At 28.9% G+C, this 20920-nt stretch overlaps 5 protein-coding genes across 11 annotated transcripts; 2 read left to right on the top strand and 3 right to left on the bottom strand.

Annotated features, from left to right (window-relative positions):
• Window positions 1–68: 68 nt before the first annotated feature.
• Window positions 69–7324, top strand: LOC124954189 (ATP-dependent RNA helicase p62-like). 5 transcript variants are annotated; one of them, XR_007102473.1, is made up of 9 exons: window positions 69–214; window positions 350–439; window positions 774–815; window positions 1309–2364; window positions 2596–2774; window positions 2849–2908; window positions 3028–3148; window positions 4774–5184; window positions 5902–6049. XR_007102473.1 is itself a non-coding variant. In XM_047506729.1 (8 exons), coding segments are annotated over exons 2-8 (1671 nt in total). In that variant the 5' UTR covers window positions 74–214; window positions 350–437; the 3' UTR covers window positions 6319–7324. The 5 variants fall into 5 exon arrangements, 3 of the variants coding, with proteins under 3 accessions (XP_047362687.1, XP_047362685.1, XP_047362686.1); XR_007102472.1 differs by lacking the exon at window positions 3028–3148; XM_047506729.1 differs by lacking the exons at window positions 3028–3148; window positions 4774–5184 and adding an exon at window positions 6227–7324 and having other exon boundaries at window positions 74–214; window positions 5902–6141.
• Window positions 7325–7464: 140 nt separating this feature from the next.
• On the top strand, window positions 7465–10542 carry LOC124954192 (histidine protein methyltransferase 1 homolog). Its single transcript, XM_047506735.1, has 6 exons — window positions 7465–8558; window positions 8693–8938; window positions 9012–9172; window positions 9258–9508; window positions 9576–9691; window positions 9794–10542. The coding sequence occupies exons 1-6, from the start codon at window positions 8519–8521 to the stop codon at window positions 9829–9831; spliced, it is 852 nt and encodes a 283-aa protein (XP_047362691.1). The 5' UTR covers window positions 7465–8518; the 3' UTR covers window positions 9832–10542.
• LOC124954194 lies at window positions 7629–8219 on the bottom strand. The gene is made up of 2 exons (XM_047506740.1): window positions 7909–8219; window positions 7629–7772 (listed from the first exon to the last, which is right to left on the bottom strand). The coding sequence occupies exons 1-2, from the start codon at window positions 8072–8074 to the stop codon at window positions 7702–7704; spliced, it is 237 nt and encodes a 78-aa protein (XP_047362696.1). The 5' UTR covers window positions 8075–8219; the 3' UTR covers window positions 7629–7701.
• LOC124954193 (pyridoxine/pyridoxamine 5'-phosphate oxidase-like) lies at window positions 9699–11384 on the bottom strand. Of its 3 annotated transcripts, none has more exons than XM_047506737.1 (7): window positions 11261–11384; window positions 11050–11194; window positions 10721–10877; window positions 10554–10653; window positions 10422–10475; window positions 10143–10342; window positions 9699–10067 (listed from the first exon to the last, which is right to left on the bottom strand). In XM_047506737.1, the coding sequence occupies exons 1-7, from the start codon at window positions 11264–11266 to the stop codon at window positions 9902–9904; spliced, it is 828 nt and encodes a 275-aa protein (XP_047362693.1). In that variant the 5' UTR covers window positions 11267–11384; the 3' UTR covers window positions 9699–9901. The 3 variants fall into 3 exon arrangements, with proteins under 3 accessions (XP_047362693.1, XP_047362694.1, XP_047362695.1); XM_047506738.1 differs by having other exon boundaries at window positions 11050–11212; window positions 11261–11379; XM_047506739.1 differs by lacking the exon at window positions 11050–11194 and having other exon boundaries at window positions 11261–11328.
• Window positions 11385–11818: 434 nt separating this feature from the next.
• Window positions 11819–13744, bottom strand: LOC124953997 (signal recognition particle receptor subunit beta). The gene is made up of 5 exons (XM_047506155.1): window positions 13548–13744; window positions 12832–12998; window positions 12590–12729; window positions 12160–12492; window positions 11819–12052 (listed from the first exon to the last, which is right to left on the bottom strand). The coding sequence occupies exons 1-5, from the start codon at window positions 13639–13641 to the stop codon at window positions 12046–12048; spliced, it is 741 nt and encodes a 246-aa protein (XP_047362111.1). The 5' UTR covers window positions 13642–13744; the 3' UTR covers window positions 11819–12045.
• Between the last annotated feature and the right edge of the window lie 7176 nt (window positions 13745–20920).

Here is a 20920-nt window from a genome sequence, read left to right as displayed (position 1 = left end):
AATCATGGATTTATAAAATGTACTAGTTGTGAATTTTTGTTAATATATAAGACGTAGAAAGAGATCAATATATGGAAAGTATGCGCTAACGATGCATTTTGAAGTTCTGCGCAGTTCTTGTTACCCCCTCTACTATCTTTAGGAAGTAGAATCCTAGGTGACTCATATCCGGCATCTGCCTGGGTCGTTCTTTCTGTCCCTGGTAGCGGTACGGGTAAGTTTGCATTCTGATAATTGCAATTTTTTTTTTCATTTATTTTATTTTTACTTTTTTATATCCTTTACCCTATTATAATCGCATATCTTCTAAGTATTAACAAATCATTACATTTTCATTATTTATTTATAGAAATCTTTGCCGCTTTTCAACGAAAGAAAAATCTTCATAAGAATCACTAATATTTCGGGGATTGAAGCATCCTATCAATCTATTAAACATGTAAGTAAAAAAATCTCATTTAATTACTTCAGTCTTCTTGGTGTTGGAATTTTTTCTTTATTAAGAACTATAGTTTAGTGGATTATACAGTGATTCATAGAAGCCTTTTAATACGTTGTGTAATTCTCTGGAATTTTCCATTATGCGCATTGCCTATATTTGCAATGCGCGAATTTATCGAACCGTCCATAATGGAAGTATCCATCTTGCCCTCCAATGCTATGAAAAGAATATTTTGGAAGATATTGTAGCACTTTCAAAATGGTTGTCGATTTATTTACTTCTATATTTGGATTTATTTTTTTTATATATATTCAAAATATCTTCGTTTAAGGATACGAACAAGGAGCACTATTCTTGGATTAATAAAACTTGGGTTAGTATTCTACTAATCCTTATTTTATATAAATTTTATACTTAACAAATTAAATTGATTGTTAAAAATGTCCAATAGAAAAATTCTGATTATGTGAGATATAATTTCTTTTTCTTTTTTTTTTTCTTTTTTTATATTTATATGTAACGATTTCAGAATTCTGATTTCTTATGTGCATATAATTGTCAAGTATAAGCTTTATTTTTAATATAGATATATATAATATAAAAACGAAATAATTTTATAACCCTCTTATTTTGGCATGCCTCCATTTTGTATTTCAATGGAGCATGAATGCTTGTAAGAGGAAGAGTAAAATGTGAATGAATGCCTTCGGAGTCCACACATTAAAGTCTGGAACCGTTTTCTCTATGTTCACTACAATTGTATAATTTACTAGTAAATTTGAGTTTTTTTTTTTTTTTTTATAATATCTTTTATTTCTCTGGAATAATTTATTTAGATTAAATAATGCATTTAATTCATTTTTTAGGACTTATGGATCTATGTCTGGTGGTTACCGTAGTAATAGTGTGAGCCATCGTGGAGGAGTAGGCCAACGAAATGGATATGGAGGTGGAGGATCAAATAGTCGTTTTGGAAGTCGTAATGGAAGTACAGGTGGAAATAGTGGAGGTGGTATTGCTGGACGTGGACCACGTAATGCCAATGTAGCTGGAACCAACCTGAGAAAACCAAATTGGGATTATGAGAACTTGAAACCTTTCAAAAAAGATTTCTATATACCACATCCAAATGTACAATCACGTCATCCTCGTGAAGTCGATTTGTTTAGGGAAGAAAACAAAATCACTCTCAAAGGGGAAAAAATACCTAATCCTATTCAATTTTTTGAAGAAGGAAATTTTCCTGACTATGTAATGCAGGCTATTAGAAAGCAAGGATTTACAGAACCGACTGCTATACAAGCTCAAGGTTGGCCAATTGCTATGTCTGGGCTAAATATGGTTGGTATAGCACAAACTGGATCTGGAAAGACATTAGGCTATATATTACCTGCTATTGTACACATCAACAGTCAACAACCTTTAAATAGAGGAGATGGGCCAATCGCTCTTGTTTTAGCACCAACTCGTGAACTTGCTCAACAAATACAAAGCGTTGTCAATGATTTTGGATCATTATCTTATGTAAGAAATACTTGCATTTTTGGTGGTGCCCCAAAAGGGAGTCAAGCACGTGATCTTGAACGAGGAGTAGAAATTTGTATCGCGACACCTGGACGTCTTATAGATTTCTTAGAACGTGGTACAACAAATTTACGAAGATGTACATATTTGGTATTGGATGAAGCTGATCGTATGTTGGATATGGGATTTGAACCTCAAATCAGAAAAATCATAGAACAAATCAGACCAGATCGACAAGTTCTCATGTGGTCAGCTACTTGGCCAAAAGAAGTAAGAAATCTTGCAGAAGAATATCTTACGGATTACACTCAATTAAATATTGGATCATTGACTTTGGCTGCAAACCACAATATTCTTCAAATAGTTGATGTATGTCAAGAACACGAAAAAGAAACAAAGTAAGTAATTCATAATTTCCTGAAGTTTCTGTTTTTTCTCAATGAAAAAAGAACCCTGTGATATGATGATATTAGTGATGAATATGAAATTTTTTGATTGCATTCATATCATTTTACCTCTAAGAAGAACTGACCCCCACAGATTTTATTTTTGCGAACAATATATGTTTATATAAATAGGTAAACAAATAAAAAAGATTAACTTTATTAAAATATTTGAACAAATTTTAGATTGGGAACTCTACTTCAAGAAATTGGTAATGTAAATGATGATGGTGGAAAGACTATCATTTTTGTAGAGACAAAAAAGAAAGTTGAAAATATCACAAGAAATATTAGGAGATATGGCTGGCCTGCAGTATGCATGCATGGTGATAAGTCGCAACAAGAAAGAGATTATGTTCTTAGAGGTATGCTTTTTTTTGAATATATCACTTTAATTTCTTGTATAACAATGTATACAACATAATGTATAATTTTATAGAATTCAGAAACAAGAAAGGTTCTATTCTTGTAGCAACGGATGTTGCTGCACGTGGATTGGGTAAGTGATATCTTTCTTCTAGTTTTTCATTTTCTCTGAAAAACATTTTTTGCTATTTAAAAAAAAGAGAAAAAAAAAACAAAAAAGTTTTTATAACTATTCAATCATTCCGTGAATAGTAGAGGATAAACAGAGGGAGGTGGCGATGTAGCACAGACTGGTTATATGAAGTGATGCCTCACTGTTCAATGGATAAAGTGAAATAATTATTAATATGAACAACATATTATATATTTGTAGGTGCGCGCATATATTTATAGTACTTTAATTACAAGACAATGTAATCATATGTTTGACATAATCTGAGAATGCTGCTTATCAACAGTAGGATCATATTTAAAAAAAAAAAAAAGAAAAAGAAAAAATCAATAGCGTTATAGGAAAGTTATAAACCGATAGAGTATTTGATAAAAGTTTAGTGTTATGTGTTAGATAATAGCAAAATAATTTTTTTTTTTTTTTTTTTTTTTTTTATACTTATAAGGTAGTAAATATAGATCCTGCTATTAACTGTGGTATTTTCAGAAGATACACATTGTGTAAAGTACAAGTATATGATATATTCTCAAACTTTACATAAGCTTTTAAAAACCAAAAAATAGAAGGCATTAGTTAGCTGGTATTTTTTAACAATATTTTTAGCTTATATCTCTCTTTACTTTTTATAAGTAGATGCAATATAATAAATGCTTTTAAGTAATAAGGATAGAACATTTCAAGTGTAATCAACTGGTTTCTTCATTCTAGTGATGCTTTGCTTCTTTTCAATGTTTTAAGCATATATGTCTTTCTCAAAATCGTTTTTTCTTTTTTTCCTCGGAAAATATTAAGGTCCTTCTGTTTTAATAATCTGACCTTAATATTTCCTAAGAAAATGATTATGAGAGAGGGGGTGAAATCGGTATGGTCGATAATTTTGAAGAAATTGATTTCTTACACATTAAATGATCTATCTTGTGTACATGGTGAGTTTTAAATCGTTCATGTAATATAATTTGTCTATATTTATATACTAGTAAAAATAAGTATATAAGTTGACAATATTCTTTACATCTTATATATGAAACTCACCATGTATTAATATATTCCCAATCGACACACGTACATACAGCTTTACTGTTCTTCATTTCAATATTTGTACATTGAAATTTATAATTTAATTTTATATGTACAAATTATAATATTTTTCAATCGATTTTGTAAGTGCAATTATACCAATTATGTCTAGATTTTATTCATAAAAATTTATGGGATTAGTAGATTGCAATTTCTCACTATTAGTATATAAACTAATCCTTTGTGAGATTCCAATGAAAAGAACGTGAAATTAGTGTATAACTAAAACAGTTCTTTGGAAAATAATGTACGTGTAAAGCATCTTACAAAAGAATATTTTTCTCTTTTTTTTTTTTTGTTTTTTTTTTTGTTTTTTTTTTTTATAATTTAATTTATTACTCTCTTGCAATATTATAATTTACTTATAAGTTATCTCAGTTATTGTTTATCGTAATGCTAGTTGAAGATTGACATTCGAAAATTTTAAATATTAATTACTTTTATTTCTAATTTGCACATAAAGTAAAAGTGTGTTTCCACCAGCATAGCTGTCGAATATATTTGCTAATGCAATCTATTCCCATTGTGTTAGTTCTGAGAGCTAAGACGAGGATATGATGGGCTTGTGTCGAAGACTTGAGAACAGTTTTAATGCGACAAAAAAAAAAAAAAAAAAAAAAAAAAAAAAAAAAAAAAAAAAGAAATAATAAAGAAAAGAAAAAAAGAAACAAACAAAAAAAAATGGTTTTAGTGATAAGTGTGGGCATCTTTTAATTTATGTTAATCAGTCTGGTTGTCTTTTGTTTCAGAGGCACATGGTGCACAGAATACGTTGAGTGTGCGATGAAAACGATCTCGTTCCATAAAGAAAAAACATGGCTCACTCATAGTACGTGCGCAATTTTGCATATAAAATACTTGTACTTAATGTGCCTCTGTGTACAGCCTGTGTACCACAGAAGTATAGTGGTGCGCGGGCGTTATCGCGCTGGTTGGTTGTGAGATAAAACGCTGGTTTCCATTTTGGTACAACCATCACACTTCATAGCCAATGCTCAGCCGGTGTCAGAGACAACAATCTATTGATTTTGCTACTATCGCTACTCGAAGGTGATGCTTAGGACACAACACTCTGTGATCTGAACTTGCATTCAAGACTACACACCCCCTGGGGCATTTTGTATGCAGTCATACGGAATGCAATGTTCAGCAGTAACTGGGTTTGTATTTATTATAATGCAGCAGACTTAAGCGTTATAAAGTACGCATTCATGCGTAATTTATAAACTAAGCTAATTTGTATCCTTTCATTTTATGACAATAATTCCGAAGACAACAATATAATTTTTATTATACATTTTTTCTCTCATTATTATATTTTCTTTCTATCGATTTTTACACTTCAACTTTTTGTATATAAATACTTCGTGATGTCATATTATTTTCAACTATCATTGAAATTGTCTTTACTATGTTGCGTGGAATTATTGATTTAGAAAGCATATTAAATATTTCATATTTGTATAGATCAAAGTAACTTTATTTTGGTCATTGTTACACAGAGAAATTCTATTCCATTTTCATTTATTATATTTTAACGAATGATTATAGGTGTTTGTTTAGCTGCATATGTATACAAAAATATGTGTATATATATATGTGTGTGTGTGCATGTATATATATATATATATATGTAAGGAACAAATAATATAAGCTGTAATGCAAGATAGAAAGAAATATCAGAGACAAATCTACAATTTTTTTTTGTGTAGCTTTCGCATTTGTATTTCTACATATTACTATTTTATACAACAATTTTGATATATGAAAATTCAGGAATATAAAAAGAAAAACTTGTTAGAATTGCAAAAAAAAAAAAGAGAAAATGATGCGCATCAATTGTTTTTACCTTCTTTATAATGATTATTTTTCTTTAGATGTTGACGATGTAAAATATGTGATCAACTTCGATTATCCGTCGTCGTCTGAAGACTACATACACAGAATTGGAAGAACAGGCCGTTCGCAAAGTACAGGAACGAGTTACGCATTCTTCACTCCACAAAATAGCAGACAAGCTAAAGATCTAATTAATGTACTTCAAGAGGCTAATCAAGTCATCAATCCAAAATTGGCAGAATTAGCAACGAGAACTGGTGGTGGCGGTTACAATCGTAGTGAGTGTCTTAACAGAAGATGATTGATATTATCAATAAAATATTTTTAAAAACAAATAATAAATTACGAAATTAATTATTTTAGATCGTTGGGGATATGCAGCCCGTGGAAGGGAAAACACATTCTCTGGAACACATAAACGTTTCGACAACTCAAGGAACAGTTATAATAGTTGATTGGACAAATCTATTTTCTTACATGGTATTGAACGATCGACTATCGGAACATTTAGTTTTACGTACAATTAAACCTTAATTTTTGTCATTAGAAAAAGTTCATTCTATGTTAATACCAGAGAGTGTACGGAACATTTATTATTATTTATCTGGCCAAACATACATCTTTCTTTGTTTTGTAGTTCTACTAGCGATGAACATTTCGTTACTTTTAATTTTTACGTACAGAGAGTATCTCTGTACATATCTGTGATTGATAGGAAGAAAGAGAAAAAAAAAACAAAGTAAATTTTATTTTTTACGATAATAATGTATCGTTGCTCATCGTATTTTTTTTGTTTCTCTTTTTCTCATGAAAGTTGAGACGTGTATAAGATATATACTTAAGAAATTCATGTTAAAAAAAAAAAAAAGAAAGAAAAAAGAATAATTAAAGATGATAATATCAGGTATAGAAGAATAAGTCAGGAAACAAAAATGTTATATTTTATTAATAAACATTTTATTTTCACTTATTTGTTTGGGAATAAAATTACGTAAAATCTTTCTGGACTTTTTTCACCAGCAAGATATTTGATAAATGAAAAAAAAAAAAAAAAAAAAAAAAACACCTGATATTATCCTTTTTATAAAGGTTGTAAACACTCAAATCTCTCAATATGTTTTACAATAGTTTCAAAATTTTTTTTATTTAGTACCTTTGAAAATTGTTATAACACGTCTCAATTGTAGGATTGCATGGTATATAGGGGTATAATTTAGTAAACTCGTCAGTATTCATTCCAATTCTTTGAAATGATCAGACACAACCCTGATCATAAGCAAAGTTCTTTTTTCAATCGTATGTTGTGTGAAAGAACTCCAGAGAAGAAGTCATGATAAAAATCATTGTAATTGTCCCGTTCGATTAGAAAAGTTTTATACAAATAATGTTATCGAAGACAAATTATTCAAAAAAAAAAAAAGAAAAGGTAAAAAAAAAATGAAAGAAAAAATAAGAAAACTTGAAAAAAAATCCTTCTACTGAATCAAATGGTATATTCTCCCATGACATTAAAATTGATGTTTTTCATAAATGTGTTTATTTAATTTTCTTCTCAACTAAATAAAGCACTATATAAGATTATTGCACATTGATGTATCTCCCTATGTTGACAACAATAAAATTTAAACAAGTTGAAGGAAATATTTCAATGTTTTTTATCCAATTTTATTAAATCTTAATAGGTCTTTGTTCTAGAATGTATTATAATTTTATATAAAGTAAATACGTTAATATACTAAAGTAGGAAAATAAGTAGCATTTTGTGTATGTTACATGAACAATATTATAATCTGTTCATAGTTTTAATATTTTATCTTATATATTTAAATATTTATCCATTATCTATGATTAAATTGGTTTCGAAACGGTGGTAGATCCATTATTCTAGCAGTCCCCAATAAAACCAGTGCTGAAAATAAAACAAATAAGTTAGTAATAAGATAACCTCAAATTTTCGATAATTAAAATATGCGCAAAAATTGATTGATAATATAAAACTTCCGAAAAAGAAAATATTAATGTGATAATTAATAAAATACACATACCACTTGCGATAGTATACATTACTGTTTTTCCTTTAGGTTTTTGTAATTTCTTTGAATGATAATAAACGTAAATGCCTGATCCAATCAGACCACCACCACTAATAATTCTGCAAGCCAAACAATCTCGATCTCTATTAGTTATTACACTGTTAATTGTGCTTGACATTTTTTATAAAACATTAGTTTAAAATAAATATTACTTTTTTACCAAATGCTTATGATTTTAATACTTTAAATAAATCTAAATTGTTATAAATGAGTAATGTTAGAAGTGTGTTACAATAGGTTATGTTATGTTTGACAACTTTCGATATATCGAAAATATCGTTTTCATGAATCTGATTTGCACGATGTAAGTGTGCATCATATCTGTGATTGGTCATATTCTATCAAATTGACTTCACAATATATTAATTATAAACTATCGATACAATAAATATTAAATGATATTAAATTAATTCTAATTAATATATAAGATTTATATTGTTTTAATTTATAACAATGCTAGTAAGAAAATATTGAGAATCATCTGTTATCATTTAACTTTGTAGTATGTATAAGAAAACTTTTTCATAAAGATTTATGAGTAAATAATAATAAAAAAGATAAGATGTTCAAATTTGGATTCTCTGAGAAAAATGATGCTAAAGGTATTCATTAATTTCATTTTATGATATTTATAAAAAAATATATAACTTTGATATGTTTGAGGTTATAATACTATTTCAATTATCGCCGCTATTTTCATTGGCGCTATAATTTAAATTTTTATTATATTTTGTAGAAAATAATACTAATAAAGAAAAATCTGTTCTTAATTGGATAAATGCATCTAGAATAGAAGTAGCACCATTTGATTATAATCGAAATTATGAACCCGATGAATATGTAGAAACTAAAATCTTTGATGAAATTAAATTCAAATTAATCCGTTCTGACAAAGTACTATGCAACTTAATAGGAAATAATTCTATCAATATAATCGAAGCAGAATCACAGCATTCCGATCTTATACCTGCAAAATATGAAGGTATATATAATTAAGTTATAATTTAAAAAAATTATATAATACTTATTGCAAATAATTATTGCAAACTGTCAAGGTGGTTTGAAGATATGGGAATGTACTTACGATTTAGTTGAATATATAATTCAAGAAAATATAAAATTCGAAACTAAATTGGTGCTAGATTTAGGTTGCGGTGTTGGAATTATTGGATTGATAGCACTTTTGAAAGATGCCCTCGTCCATTTTCAAGATTATGTTTGTATACTTTTATTATTTCTCTTCTTTTGTTATGATATAAAATATTTAAAATGATGTATATAATATTAAAAGATTTTTGCAGAATGCAGAAGTAATTACATCGGTTACTATACCAAATGTTTTTTTAAATTTCAAAGACAAGCAAAAAACATTGGAGAAGTGTGAATTTTATTGTGGAGATTGGGCATCATTTACGATGCTTTTTGAAAAAGATATTAAAAATGGGGATCAAAAATATGACTTCATTTTTACCAGTGAAACCATATATAATCCTGAAAATCATAAAAAATTATATGAAGTGTTTAAGAAGAAATTGAAACCAAATGGCATTGGGTAAGAATAATAACTGACAATTTTTATAAGTTTTAAATGATTGATATCAACTAAATAATTCTTTTAGACTCATAGCTGCAAAGACATATTACTTTGGTGTAGGAGGAGGAATGCGCCAATTTGAAACTATTGTAAAGGAGGATGAACTGTTCAACACTGAGGTGGTTTGGAGAAATTCAAAAGGTTTTCATTAATTGTTTAAAAATATATATTTTACTAATAATTATAATAATCTTTTCTCCTTTTATAAATAATATAATAATATAATATAATTGTATATTTTAGGTCTACAAAGGGAAATATTACAGCTATCTTGGAAATGAAAGGAATGTAAATTCAATCTAATAAAATTAATCACATTGGAAGAAAAATTGCAATGCCATGTTATAATTATTAAGGTGATAATCTTTCATAAACCCATCCATTCTCACCTGTATGAACAAAAATATTATCAATCTTTTCTCCGGAAATTGGTCGTCTGAAACGAATTCTATCGTGCAAACGATCGCTTTGCCCTTGCCAAAACTCAACTGATTTTGGTTTAACTATGTAACCACCCCTAGAAAAAATCGATTAATTGATTGTATATAACTATACAGGAAGATTAATAGAGAAAATTTGTAAATGCCATTACCACCAATTTGGTCTTTTAATATCATCTTCCGTATATCGAGCAAGTAATTCCCTTTCTTTCACAATAAGAGTATGCCTGCTAGCAATGACAGTACTTTGTTTACTGGACATAGATCCTATCTTACTTGGAAATGGTCGGCTATTAAAATATTCATCGGAATCATTAGCTGAAGTTTTTTCAATAGTTCCCTCTATACGTACCTACAATATTATTCTATGTATAAATCAATAATGTTAAATTAATATTTTTATTTAGAAATGTATAAATTGTATATCATACAGCTCGGTGTAATGGTTCCCAATAGAAGGTCATTGCAACATTGGGATTTTGTTCCTAAGAATCAAGTAAACACGATTTTATTATACGATCTATACTATAATAATAGAAAATAATAGAAGGATGTAAACTCACTATTTCTTTACCCTTTCTGCTGTTATAATTTGTATAAAATTTGAAACCTTCCATATCAAAATGTTTTAATAATACTGTTCTTACAGACGGAATGCCATCTCTGAAATAATGATTAATTTATTATATGCTGCATTACTAATGTTTCATATATCTAAGAGTTAAATTACTTAGTTGCTGTTCCAAGAAATACCGCATTTGGTTCAAGAATATGTGGTGATTCGCATGCTTCATCAAACCATGCTTTGAATTGTCCTATTGGTTCTTTACTTACCAAATTTTCTTCTATAAACGTTTCACTTCTATTTTTGTATTTCATTCGCATATCTAAAACACATTCATTATAATAATGAAATAATGAATAATCTTTATTAAACTGTTAATATATAAAACTATTTAAAAAAAAAAAAATCTATCAGTTATCGATGATAAAAGTATATAATTTAATAGGACGTATCGTAATTAGTGATTATAATAATTCTAAACAATTAATAAATACCTCCTATATCAACATTATGTAATATACCCGACATGGTCTGTATTGTTTTTTTTAACACTTCAATGATAATGCTTTTATGCATATACTGACAAATATTCTCGTTACTTAATGTTCCAATCGATAAGCTGACCGAGACTGATAAGTTCTACAAAAATAAACCGTTCTAATGGAATGAATTTGTTATACTATATTACAAGTATCTTATTATTACTTTCATCACGTTATTATTCTTGATATCTTTTCATCGTAACAATTTAAATAATTCGTATGTAGTCAAGGTTAATATTTGTCTTCTACCCGTTATCTACGTAAATACAGGACCGTATTATGTGCGAAATGGTACCAGGGTAAAGAAGAGTATTTTCAAATATTTCTTAAAGAGTAATATATTTTTGTATTACTCGTCTATTTTATTAATATTAAAATGTAATCTCGAAAAATTATAGTATATTTTATTTTTTTTTTTATTAGCGAGTACATAATTTCAATATTATATTTTATATATATATATATATATATATATATATATATATATATACAAACATATATAACATAGTATGTACACACAGAGGTCATTTTTATTACTATTTTATTTACTCAAAGCATAAGGCTACATTTTTAGAATACAAATATTAACATTTATTAATTTATTAATTTAGTGTACAAAAATTAATATTTATGAATTTAGATTTTTCATCATTCTAATATAATTTTTACAAATCTTTATAATTTTCAAAGTTACTTGATTTTTCATGATATGTTAGAAAATATTTGAATGGCTCAAAATTGTTATTCAGTTATAAATGTTTTATTACCTTTTTATTTAAACCTTTTGAATAACACTAGCTTGTTTTATCGGTAGTATTATCATTTTTTTTAAAAAAGAAAACTATAAATATTTTTATTTGTTATTTCTATGGATTTATTTCATGGATATTTAACTTTATTCAATGGATTATTGTAATAAAGTTATGGATGAGTTAATTAAATGTAGGATCAGTTTCTATGAATAAAAAAATATTTGATATGTATAACAAGTTAATAAAAAAAAAGCAGTTACAAACAAATAATTTATATATTAAAAAAAAGATGTATACATAGGATATTCACATAACATTTTGTAACCATGCATCCAATGCTTCCATTTGAGCAGGGGTTTCAGGATCTTTGATAAAGGCACTTGATTCTGCAAATTCTACTTTTGAATTGAGATGATTGAATTCAAAATCTTTGTTAGATTTTCCAAGAAAGACATTTGAGGATGTCGCATCTGTAGCTTCCAGTTGATTAGTTTTAGTTAATCTTAAAAGATTTAATTCTTTTTCTAATAATGATTTTATCACAGTACAACCTTTAGCCATTGTTTGATCTTGTTTATTGCATAATATTAATATTGGCAATTTTTTGTGCCCATCTATATCTGACAATAAGTTGTATAAATACCTAAATAAAAACATAATTTATAGATTGTTCTATGAAATATTTATGTTAATTCATCTTTGAAATATTCAGATTTACATATAGTACTCTTGATACTTACTCTGCCACATCCCTAATATTTTTTTGAAACGTAACAGAATCAATGACAAAAATAATTCCTTTCGCAGATATTTTATATTTATCAAAAAATTTGTAACGTAAACGTTCATCTCCAGGTATATCCACGATCTTTAATGTATTCTAAAACAAAAATTAGCAAAAGTTATTAATCTTTACGTTTGAAACTGCTTTTTAATTTATATATCCTACTGCCAAATATGAGAAAAATATATGAATACTTACATTATTGATATTTATATCTCCTATATTTTCCTTAACAGATGTATGAGTTAGAATGAATTTGGAACAAAGCAAACGTGCATATATCAACGTTTTTCCAGAATCACTAAGTCCAGTCAATATAATATTCTGACCAACAGATCTTCTTTTACGCCATATAGCATATAGTACTATTGATAAAGATAAAATTATATTACTTTTGATAAAATTTAAAAATATATGAACTTGATCATTAGACAAAATTAAATGAAAAATAAATGAAATTACTATATCAAAAATTAAATGAGAATGAAATCTAATTAAAAAGGAAAAATATAATCACATTTAGTTATTTAATTAAATTATACTCAAAATATATTTATTATATTATTATGAACTCAAGAATAATATCTTGAATATCATTATAATAATATATTTTCAATAATATATTGATTTATTTTAAATAATTTAAGTTACCAAAAGTTAATATTAATGATATAAATAATTTTGTATAATAATCGACATGTTTTAAAAGAATCATGTCAATTGTTTAATTGATAAAATGAATTGAAATATCAAATTGAACGAGTGTTCATATCTATATGAATAATAAAGTTAAATATAGCAATATCATTTTTTGTGACATTTTTATAAAAAAAAGAGATGAGAATATATAAAAATAAATTAAATTCTGTTTATGGCATATGGTTAGGCTAATCTAAAATTTTACTTTCAATTACCTAAAGTTATTATGATAGCCAAAACTGCCGTTAGTATGCCTATTAATAGTGAATTTGTATTATCTTGCTGTAGAGGCTTCATATGTTTTTCCATTGTTAAAATTATTCAATTTTTATCTTAATAATTTTTAAACACATGTGTTGATACAACCTACCAGCTATCTTTTCTATTATGAGCAGCCATTGTTGTATAATTGTTATTATCGACGCTTGTGTCGATATTACAGATTTCAAACGATAAAAACGTAATTCTATATTATCGATAATGATAACGAATTATCCATCGATAAAGTCGATAAATACTACTACGCGATTCGTATACATTGTGTACGTTCGTGTCATGTGATATTACGATAGATATAGGCAAAATATGAATTACAAGTGTAATAATGAAAAATTGTCCCCATTATGAGCTTGTTACGTCGGTATATAAATAATATAATTTTAAAAATTGTATTGCGTAATCTAATAACCGAATTAATGTATGACAGAAATTTTTGAATATAACATGACTATTTTTTTTTTTTTTTTTTTTTTTTTTTTGGAAAATAAATAAGAACAAATAGTAATAATAAAGAAATAAGAATGTTTCAATGCATTTTTCGAAGAAATTATTTTATAATTCCATCATACTTAATGCTTTTATTTATCGATATATAACTTAAAGTAAACTTTAAGTACATTAATGTTTAATTGAAATTAGAAAGATTTTGAAAATGCAGTGAAATATGCAGCCATTCGCCCGATAGTATTTGCATTATATAATCTGGATTTAGATTTCGAATATCGCAAATATTATCGACCCAGGTCTCACCACGTGGAGGTTGCTGCATCTGGAGACCCTATTCTAAATCCTATACATCAGAGACTATAAAAATAATTGTAAAATTATCGAAAGTATTAATTTATAAGTTTTCACTTTTAGTCGTTAAAGAATTTCAAATATTCACTCGTCGAAATATAAAAGAGAACTAATTGGATAATTAGTTAGAGTTAATAAAAAAATCCGTGTATTTTGAGATTCAACGGTAGATTGATTGTTTGTCATCTATAAAAAGTCGGTCAAACTTTTGTTATTGTTTACATAACTGACCGCTAAACTACTGTCCGATAACTACTGAATGATAAAGAGTATAAGAATAGAAATTTGTATATTAATGAAAAGATTAAATTATTTAAGCTTATCTTTTTTACCTTACGAAGTTTCACGTTTGTTCGCATCTCTTTATAAATATCATCATTTGTTATATATCATGCGCGGACACAGAGAAAAGTAATAAGAAAAAAGTCAAGAATTTTATGCGAACGAGTTTCACGGCTATTGGGTCGTCGTGGCAAATTTATTGCTTCATCCTCTCTCTCTCTCTCTCTCTCTCTCTCTCTCTCTCTCTTTCTCTTTCTCTCTTCAGATTAAGATTCGAATCTCTTGGGAAGAATTTCTTGCGGACGTAACTACTTGTCAGTCAGTAAACGTAGCTGTTATGGTCAAGACACTTCAGCAACTACTCGTTGCTTATTCGACGTCCCTCGAGAGTTTGAGTCAAAGTAGAAGAATGTTTTTACGGTAGTAAGTAAGTACGTACATTGGCTAGATCATTCAAAGTTCGATCCTCTTTCGAATCGAATGATTTATTCGATATATCCTATCTATATCCTCGATCCTGATATTTTATTCGATTATTCATTAAATAACACGAAGAACAACATACGAATACATTCGTATATATATAGAAGATAATAAATATCGAGATCGTGAAGCAAAGTATAATCGGTTTGGAAATATCTTTTCTTTTTTGATATTCGAGTTTTCGAGAGTCCTGGACGAAATGGTCTCTCTCTCTCTTTATGATCAGAGGATCCTCGACAATGGACCATTAACGTAAGGCAGTTTCCAAGGGCCTGTCCATATATTTTTTCGAGCTTTGTCCTGCTACCAACGAACGAACGAACGAGAGAAAGAGAGAGAAAGAGAGAGAGAGATGGTGGTAGAAAGGGGTACATAAAAAATCAGGACACTCGAGATCTGAGGCTGCTCCTGTTACTACTACCGTAAAAGAGATCGAGCTCTTGGCAAAGGAGGTAGAGTAGTAGTCCCGCACGCTCGATCGGTAAAAAAGGAAGGGGGTGTGATAAACTGCGGTAAGAAAAAGAGTCTCAAGGTAGAAAGAGACAAAGTTAAATATTCTCTCCTTTTCGAGTCGAGTTTCTTCTTACAAAGAACGAAGAAGGGAGAACGAAAGCGTAGGATCGCAAAAAAGGACCGCCCTACCTGTACCTCTGTGAACGCTCGACGCGAAGAATCTGCAATTATATCGCGAAAAAGGAAGCGAATGTCCTCCGACAAACTGTTTCCTGGACCGTAAACAATCCTGCCAAATAAGTCGCCGCACTTATAAATCCTCTATCTTCGAGATACTTCCACTACTACCACACCCGCGCTTACTTTTCGATTCGTTCTTCTTTATATATATATATATATATATTTTTTTTTTTTTCGTTCTTTCTTTCTTTTCTTCTTTTTCTTTTCTTTTCTTTCTCTCCTTCGTTATATGTTTATGCGCTCGATATCATAATCTAATTATTCGACGAGCCCTTTTAATTCTTTCGTAAGGAGATCTATGTCATGGCTCGGATTTATATGAATGAAATTTATGTCGAAGGGAATGTTTGAAATATTCGAGGGATATTCGAAGGAAAGAAAATGATAGAATGTATCTTTTAATACGAGCATATTGCTTAATAAACGTCAAACATTTTCTGAAATTTATATTCTCTCTTTATATATGTATAGGGTTACTGTTAAAAGATATATAATAATAGTTTTTTTTTATACATTATTTTTCATTTTTCTAATTTTTATGGGAAATTCGCAATTCACGTGATCCGATCTATAAGGACATAAAGAAAAGAAAAAAAAAAAAAATACGAAAGAATTAATATTGATTAATAAACGACATTTAAAATGTTACAATAGCTTTTTACAAAAACAATCAATGAGAGAAGATATTTATTAATATAAATGAATTGCACAATAGATATGTATGTGTCAGGACTTTTTAATATCTAACAATTTTCTCTATTAATTATTTTGAAGGATATAAATAATATAATATCTTTATTATACAACTTTTCACGTTTCTCTTTTTCAATTAATTATTGACTTTCTATTGTAAAAAAAAAAGAAAAAGAAAAAAAGAAATATCGAAGAAAAGAAAAGAGAAAGAAAAAATAAATTTGCCTTACTAAAATGTAAACGTAATCTAATCACAATATCTGACAAGCCCTTTCATAAGATGATCGTATACTAGTACCTTGCACCTGGTTAACACTTTAATAAATTTACTAATGTATTCTTGGGTACATAGAAAGTAATGGCTGGAAATTGAACTGACTCGATAACTACCAATCCTATATCATCGTTCTTAAACGTTACGATACTTTTAAGTATCCCTTTTGATCTCGCGAATTCGTGCTCGATCTATGAAAGAAGCAACTTTGTAGCGTAACACCGTCGTAAAAGTTTCTTTTTTATTTTCATTCGCTTTTTCTTTTTTCTTTTTTATTCGTCCATGATACATAAATCTCCGAGGAATGAATACGACCGTTAGAAATATAAAACCGGCTGCTCTCTCTTTTTCTTTCTCTCTTGAGAGAGAGAGAAAGAGAGACAAAATGGTTGAGCCATTAAAAATAGTTGATTCGTTCACAAAGTAGTACAAAGATGAATGCATGAATCGTTTTCAGGTGACATTGATGATGGTATCCTTTTAATAAAATGTTACAAATTCGTCGCAGAAAGAGAGAGAGAGAGAGAGAGAGAGATGGTAGTTTATGGGGTTCGACTAAGGTACGAAAGGTTCTTTACATTTTAAGTACTCCTATCTTTGCTTTTGTGGGGGTTTATATCTCTACAGTCATTCTTAAAGTTGCGACGATGACGGTTAAGCATTCAGGATGGATTAAATAAATCATAATTCGTATTAAACTTCCGATATGTTTAAATAGAGTTTCATTTTTATAAGAGGAAATATTTCTATCATGCATATATGATGAATGATAATATGAACGATCGGGAATTGGCGTTTTTTCAAAATTTCGATTGGACGTTAGCAAATGATTTTTAAAGACAAATTGACCATTCAAAGTTAGGATTAAATCTGAGAATACAATAACGATACTAGTTCTTTCGTTTTTAACATATATATATATGTATATATATATGTATGTGTCTGAACAATTGAAAATTTGTATTGGTTTTAATTTTAAATAAGACATCGTAGAAAATTTTTCGACGTGGATTGACAAATAGAGAAGCTTAAAAAAAAGATCTGGGAATCTACTTACATGTTGGTTTCCATCTACCGTGAGAAAAATCTGATTTTTTTTTTCTTATTCTTTCCACTTTTTTCTTTTTTTTTTTTTTAAGTTCTTCCTCTTTTTGCCGCCAAGATATTCTTATCCATGGAGGTTGGGTAAGGACTCGAAGGTCCAGTGTGAGAGTTAGGATCTTGAAAAGCCGTAAACCCTTAAAGAACTTCGATCTGGATCCCTCCTTTCTGTCGGCATAGATCCCCGTTTTCTGGAAATTCTTACGTTACCTGCCGACTCCGTTTCAATGGAAACTTCATCGGCCACGAAATGACATGAGGGTGGTAACCAGGATGGTAACGACGATGGTAAAGGCGACAGCCTTTATGTGAAATTTACAAAGGAAAGGATTCAAAAATTTCCCCCTTTTTCAATCAAACTTCCTCGAGGAATCGAATGACGAAAGCTGATCTGATTTCTTTTGGTTAATCGGCTCTATTTGAAAATATTGACGTGATATCCAATTTCAATCGATCCAAATATTGATCGATTTATCTTTCTGTATGTTTTTCTATTTTCATCTAAATCAAATCTTTATCACTTTATTTATAATTCTTAAAAATTAAGTCATTAATTTGGAATAATTAAAAGAAATGAGGTTTTAATCAATTATCATTCAATCGTTTTCAAGTAAATTTTATAATTATTATCTTTTACATAGACTATATTTTCATTGCTTTTTCTTTTTCTTCTTTTTAATTTTTTTTTTACATATAGAAAAGTTTCTGGGGATGGAAGAAATAAAAAAAAAAAAAAAAGTATTTAATCTTATTTTTCAATATTGATACTGAGATCAAATGCTATACGTATGCATGAGGAAAAGAGGAAAAAGAAGAAGCAAAAGAAGAAGCAGAAGAAGAAGAGGAAGAAGAAGAGGAAGAAGAAGAGGAAAAAGAAGAAAAAGAAGAAGAAGAAGAAGAGGGAAAATGCGCATAGCTTTTTTCTTTCATTTTTTTTTTTACACAATCAATATAAAAAGATGTACCAGCTATAGCGTTGGGTTCTCTCAAAGATCAGAACCATGGAAAGATCAGTTTTTTATATTCTTACGGACGAGAGAAACCCGTTTCGCTATCCCTTTCCGCCTCCGCGATTTCCGTGCCACGTATAAACCCCCAATTTTCGCACAAAGGAGAGTCTTCTTGAGAAACCTTATAAAATGGAAGGCACAATAAAGCCTTTGTCCGCATGGACTTACCCCATCCGTCAGATTGAGTCGACCGATTTTTTATTCTTCTCCCTCGTTCTTCTTTCCTCTTTTTTTTTTCTTCCTTCGGTGACGGGGGTAGGCACGGAGAGGAAGGATGATGAGGACCTCGTACATTGCGACGATTTCTTCCGAAACGTCCAAAAATCGGGATAGCTATTGTTCGAAGAATATACACCCGTTTTCTCTCTGAACAGACCGAAGATCTACCTTTATCGTACATCTGCTTCTGATGATTTTTTTTTTTATAAAAAAAAAAAAAAAAAAAAAAAAAAAAAAAAAAAAAAAAAAAAAAAAGAAGAGGAATTAGCTAAGTCGAACGAACCTATTGGAGTTTTCAATGTGATTTAAATTCGAAACGAGATGGATGATAAGACTTATCGACATGTTTCCAATTAAAACTATTTCTTTTATAAAAATTAACATAAAATAATTTAATTGAAATGATTCACCAATAAATAAATCGTTTCACTTCGAATAGATAATTATTTTCTTTTTTTTTTTTTTTTTTTTTTTTTTTTTTTTAAGGAAAGGATTGACTTCTCGATAGGTAGCATATAATCAAAATATTCATTGGAAGAGTCCAAGTGAGAACAAAAAAGAGAAAAAGAAAGAGAGAGAGAGAGAGAGAGAGAGAGAGCTAGTAGAAGGGAATAACAGATCACAGACAGGAAATCGCGATAGTCGGCACGCTGAGATATACACGAGAGGAGCGGGCAACTTTATAACATTTCACGAACCGGAAATGCAATATGGTTGGCGCACGTGGGCAGTCTTAACACACGTATGTATATACACACGTGTAAACACACGTGGGGTCTCGTATGGTAGTCGTACAGTAAGTCTAAACGTAAAAGCGGCGGCCGATGTTTCGCTTATCTCTCGTGAAATGAATAAAAGATGCTGTGCCCCGTAGCATCGCTTACTCATTAACGTCTGCAACCATACGATCGCAAGTAGGTAACGTAGGAATTTAAAAAGGGGTGGGGGGAGAACGTGAGAAGACCTATTTCTGCCAGAACGAATGAAAGAGATAAATTAATAATTAATCATTTTATGGTAAAACGACACAAATACGTAATATATTTTTAAGGAGTAATATTTAAGTTACTCCTTTTATCTGTACTATTTCATTCACTTGAAATACCGTTTATGATCCTACAATCTCTAATCTATCACTATAATAATGACAATAATAACAATAACGTTATCTATTCTACTATTACTTTCTTTTTCTTTTTTTTCTTTTTTTTCCTTTTTTTTTTTTAACAATAAAGAAAAAGAAAAATTGTTAGAACGAATGGAATGCATTCTAATGTGCACATATCCTGTGGGAATAAGTATAATAATATAAGCGTGAGAAATTATCCGAGGATCTTAGTCACGATTGAGATTCATATACCGTGATAAATAATGATAAGCGAATGATTCTTTATATATTCACTGATAATATTCATTTATCATTAGATAATATTCATATTACAAGATGACGTTGGAATGACTGATGCATCCATTATTAGAAAAATGCGAAAGAAACTGATGTCTACCAGGAGGAGTTACAGTTGTTATATAAAAGGAAAGTTGGATTTTGATTAGAAAAAAAAAAAAAAAAGAAAAAAAAAGAAAAAAAAAGAAAAAAAAATAGCAAAGTGGCAAAGTTGTTCCTTGGACTTGTAATCGTGCTAAAAAGAATCTACTATACTATGTCATCTTGTTACTGGTTAATGTTGGTATGATCAGTTGCTTCTGTAAGAACGAACACCAACGAAGATGACAAGGATGACACCAGCATCCCGAA

Source organism: Vespa velutina, chromosome 14 (assembly GCF_912470025.1).
Source record: "Vespa velutina chromosome 14, iVesVel2.1, whole genome shotgun sequence".
In the NCBI taxonomy this organism is placed as follows: Eukaryota; Metazoa; Arthropoda; class Insecta; order Hymenoptera; family Vespidae; genus Vespa; species Vespa velutina.
Note: the sequence above shows the minus strand (reverse complement) of the source record. Positions and strands in the feature narration are given on the sequence as shown.

Excerpts from the sequence above, each read along its gene's own strand:
- LOC124954189 (XM_047506729.1), top strand. Across the intron at positions 2,365-2,595 it reads GAACACGAAAAAGAAACAAA|ATTGGGAACTCTACTTCAAG; the intron begins GTAAGTAATTCA and ends AACAAATTTTAG. Across the intron at positions 2,775-2,848 it reads AAGAGATTATGTTCTTAGAG|AATTCAGAAACAAGAAAGGT; the intron begins GTATGCTTTTTT and ends ATAATTTTATAG.
- LOC124954194 (XM_047506740.1), bottom strand. The coding sequence starts at position 8,074 with ATGTCAAGCACAATTAACAGTGTAATAACTAATAGAGATCGAGATTGT. Across the intron at positions 7,773-7,908 it reads AATGTATACTATCGCAAGTG|CACTGGTTTTATTGGGGACT; the intron begins GTATGTGTATTT and ends TTTTATTTTCAG.
- LOC124954192 (XM_047506735.1), top strand. The coding sequence starts at position 8,519 with ATGTTCAAATTTGGATTCTCTGAGAAAAATGATGCTAAAG. Across the intron at positions 8,939-9,011 it reads TATACCTGCAAAATATGAAG|GTGGTTTGAAGATATGGGAA; the intron begins GTATATATAATT and ends CAAACTGTCAAG. Across the intron at positions 9,509-9,575 it reads TTGAAACCAAATGGCATTGG|ACTCATAGCTGCAAAGACAT; the intron begins GTAAGAATAATA and ends TAATTCTTTTAG.
- LOC124954193 (XM_047506737.1), bottom strand. Across the intron at positions 10,654-10,720 it reads TTTCTTGGAACAGCAACTAA|AGATGGCATTCCGTCTGTAA; the intron begins GTAATTTAACTC and ends TCATTATTTCAG. Across the intron at positions 10,068-10,142 it reads ATTAAAAGACCAAATTGGTG|GGGTGGTTACATAGTTAAAC; the intron begins GTAATGGCATTT and ends GATTTTTTCTAG.
- LOC124953997 (XM_047506155.1), bottom strand. The coding sequence starts at position 13,641 with ATGGAAAAACATATGAAGCCTCTACAGCAAGATAATACAAATTCACTA. Across the intron at positions 12,999-13,547 it reads GGCTATCATAATAACTTTAG|TACTATATGCTATATGGCGT; the intron begins GTAATTGAAAGT and ends CTTTATCAATAG. Across the intron at positions 12,730-12,831 it reads GAGATATAAATATCAATAAT|AATACATTAAAGATCGTGGA; the intron begins GTAAGTATTCAT and ends TTTTTGTTTTAG.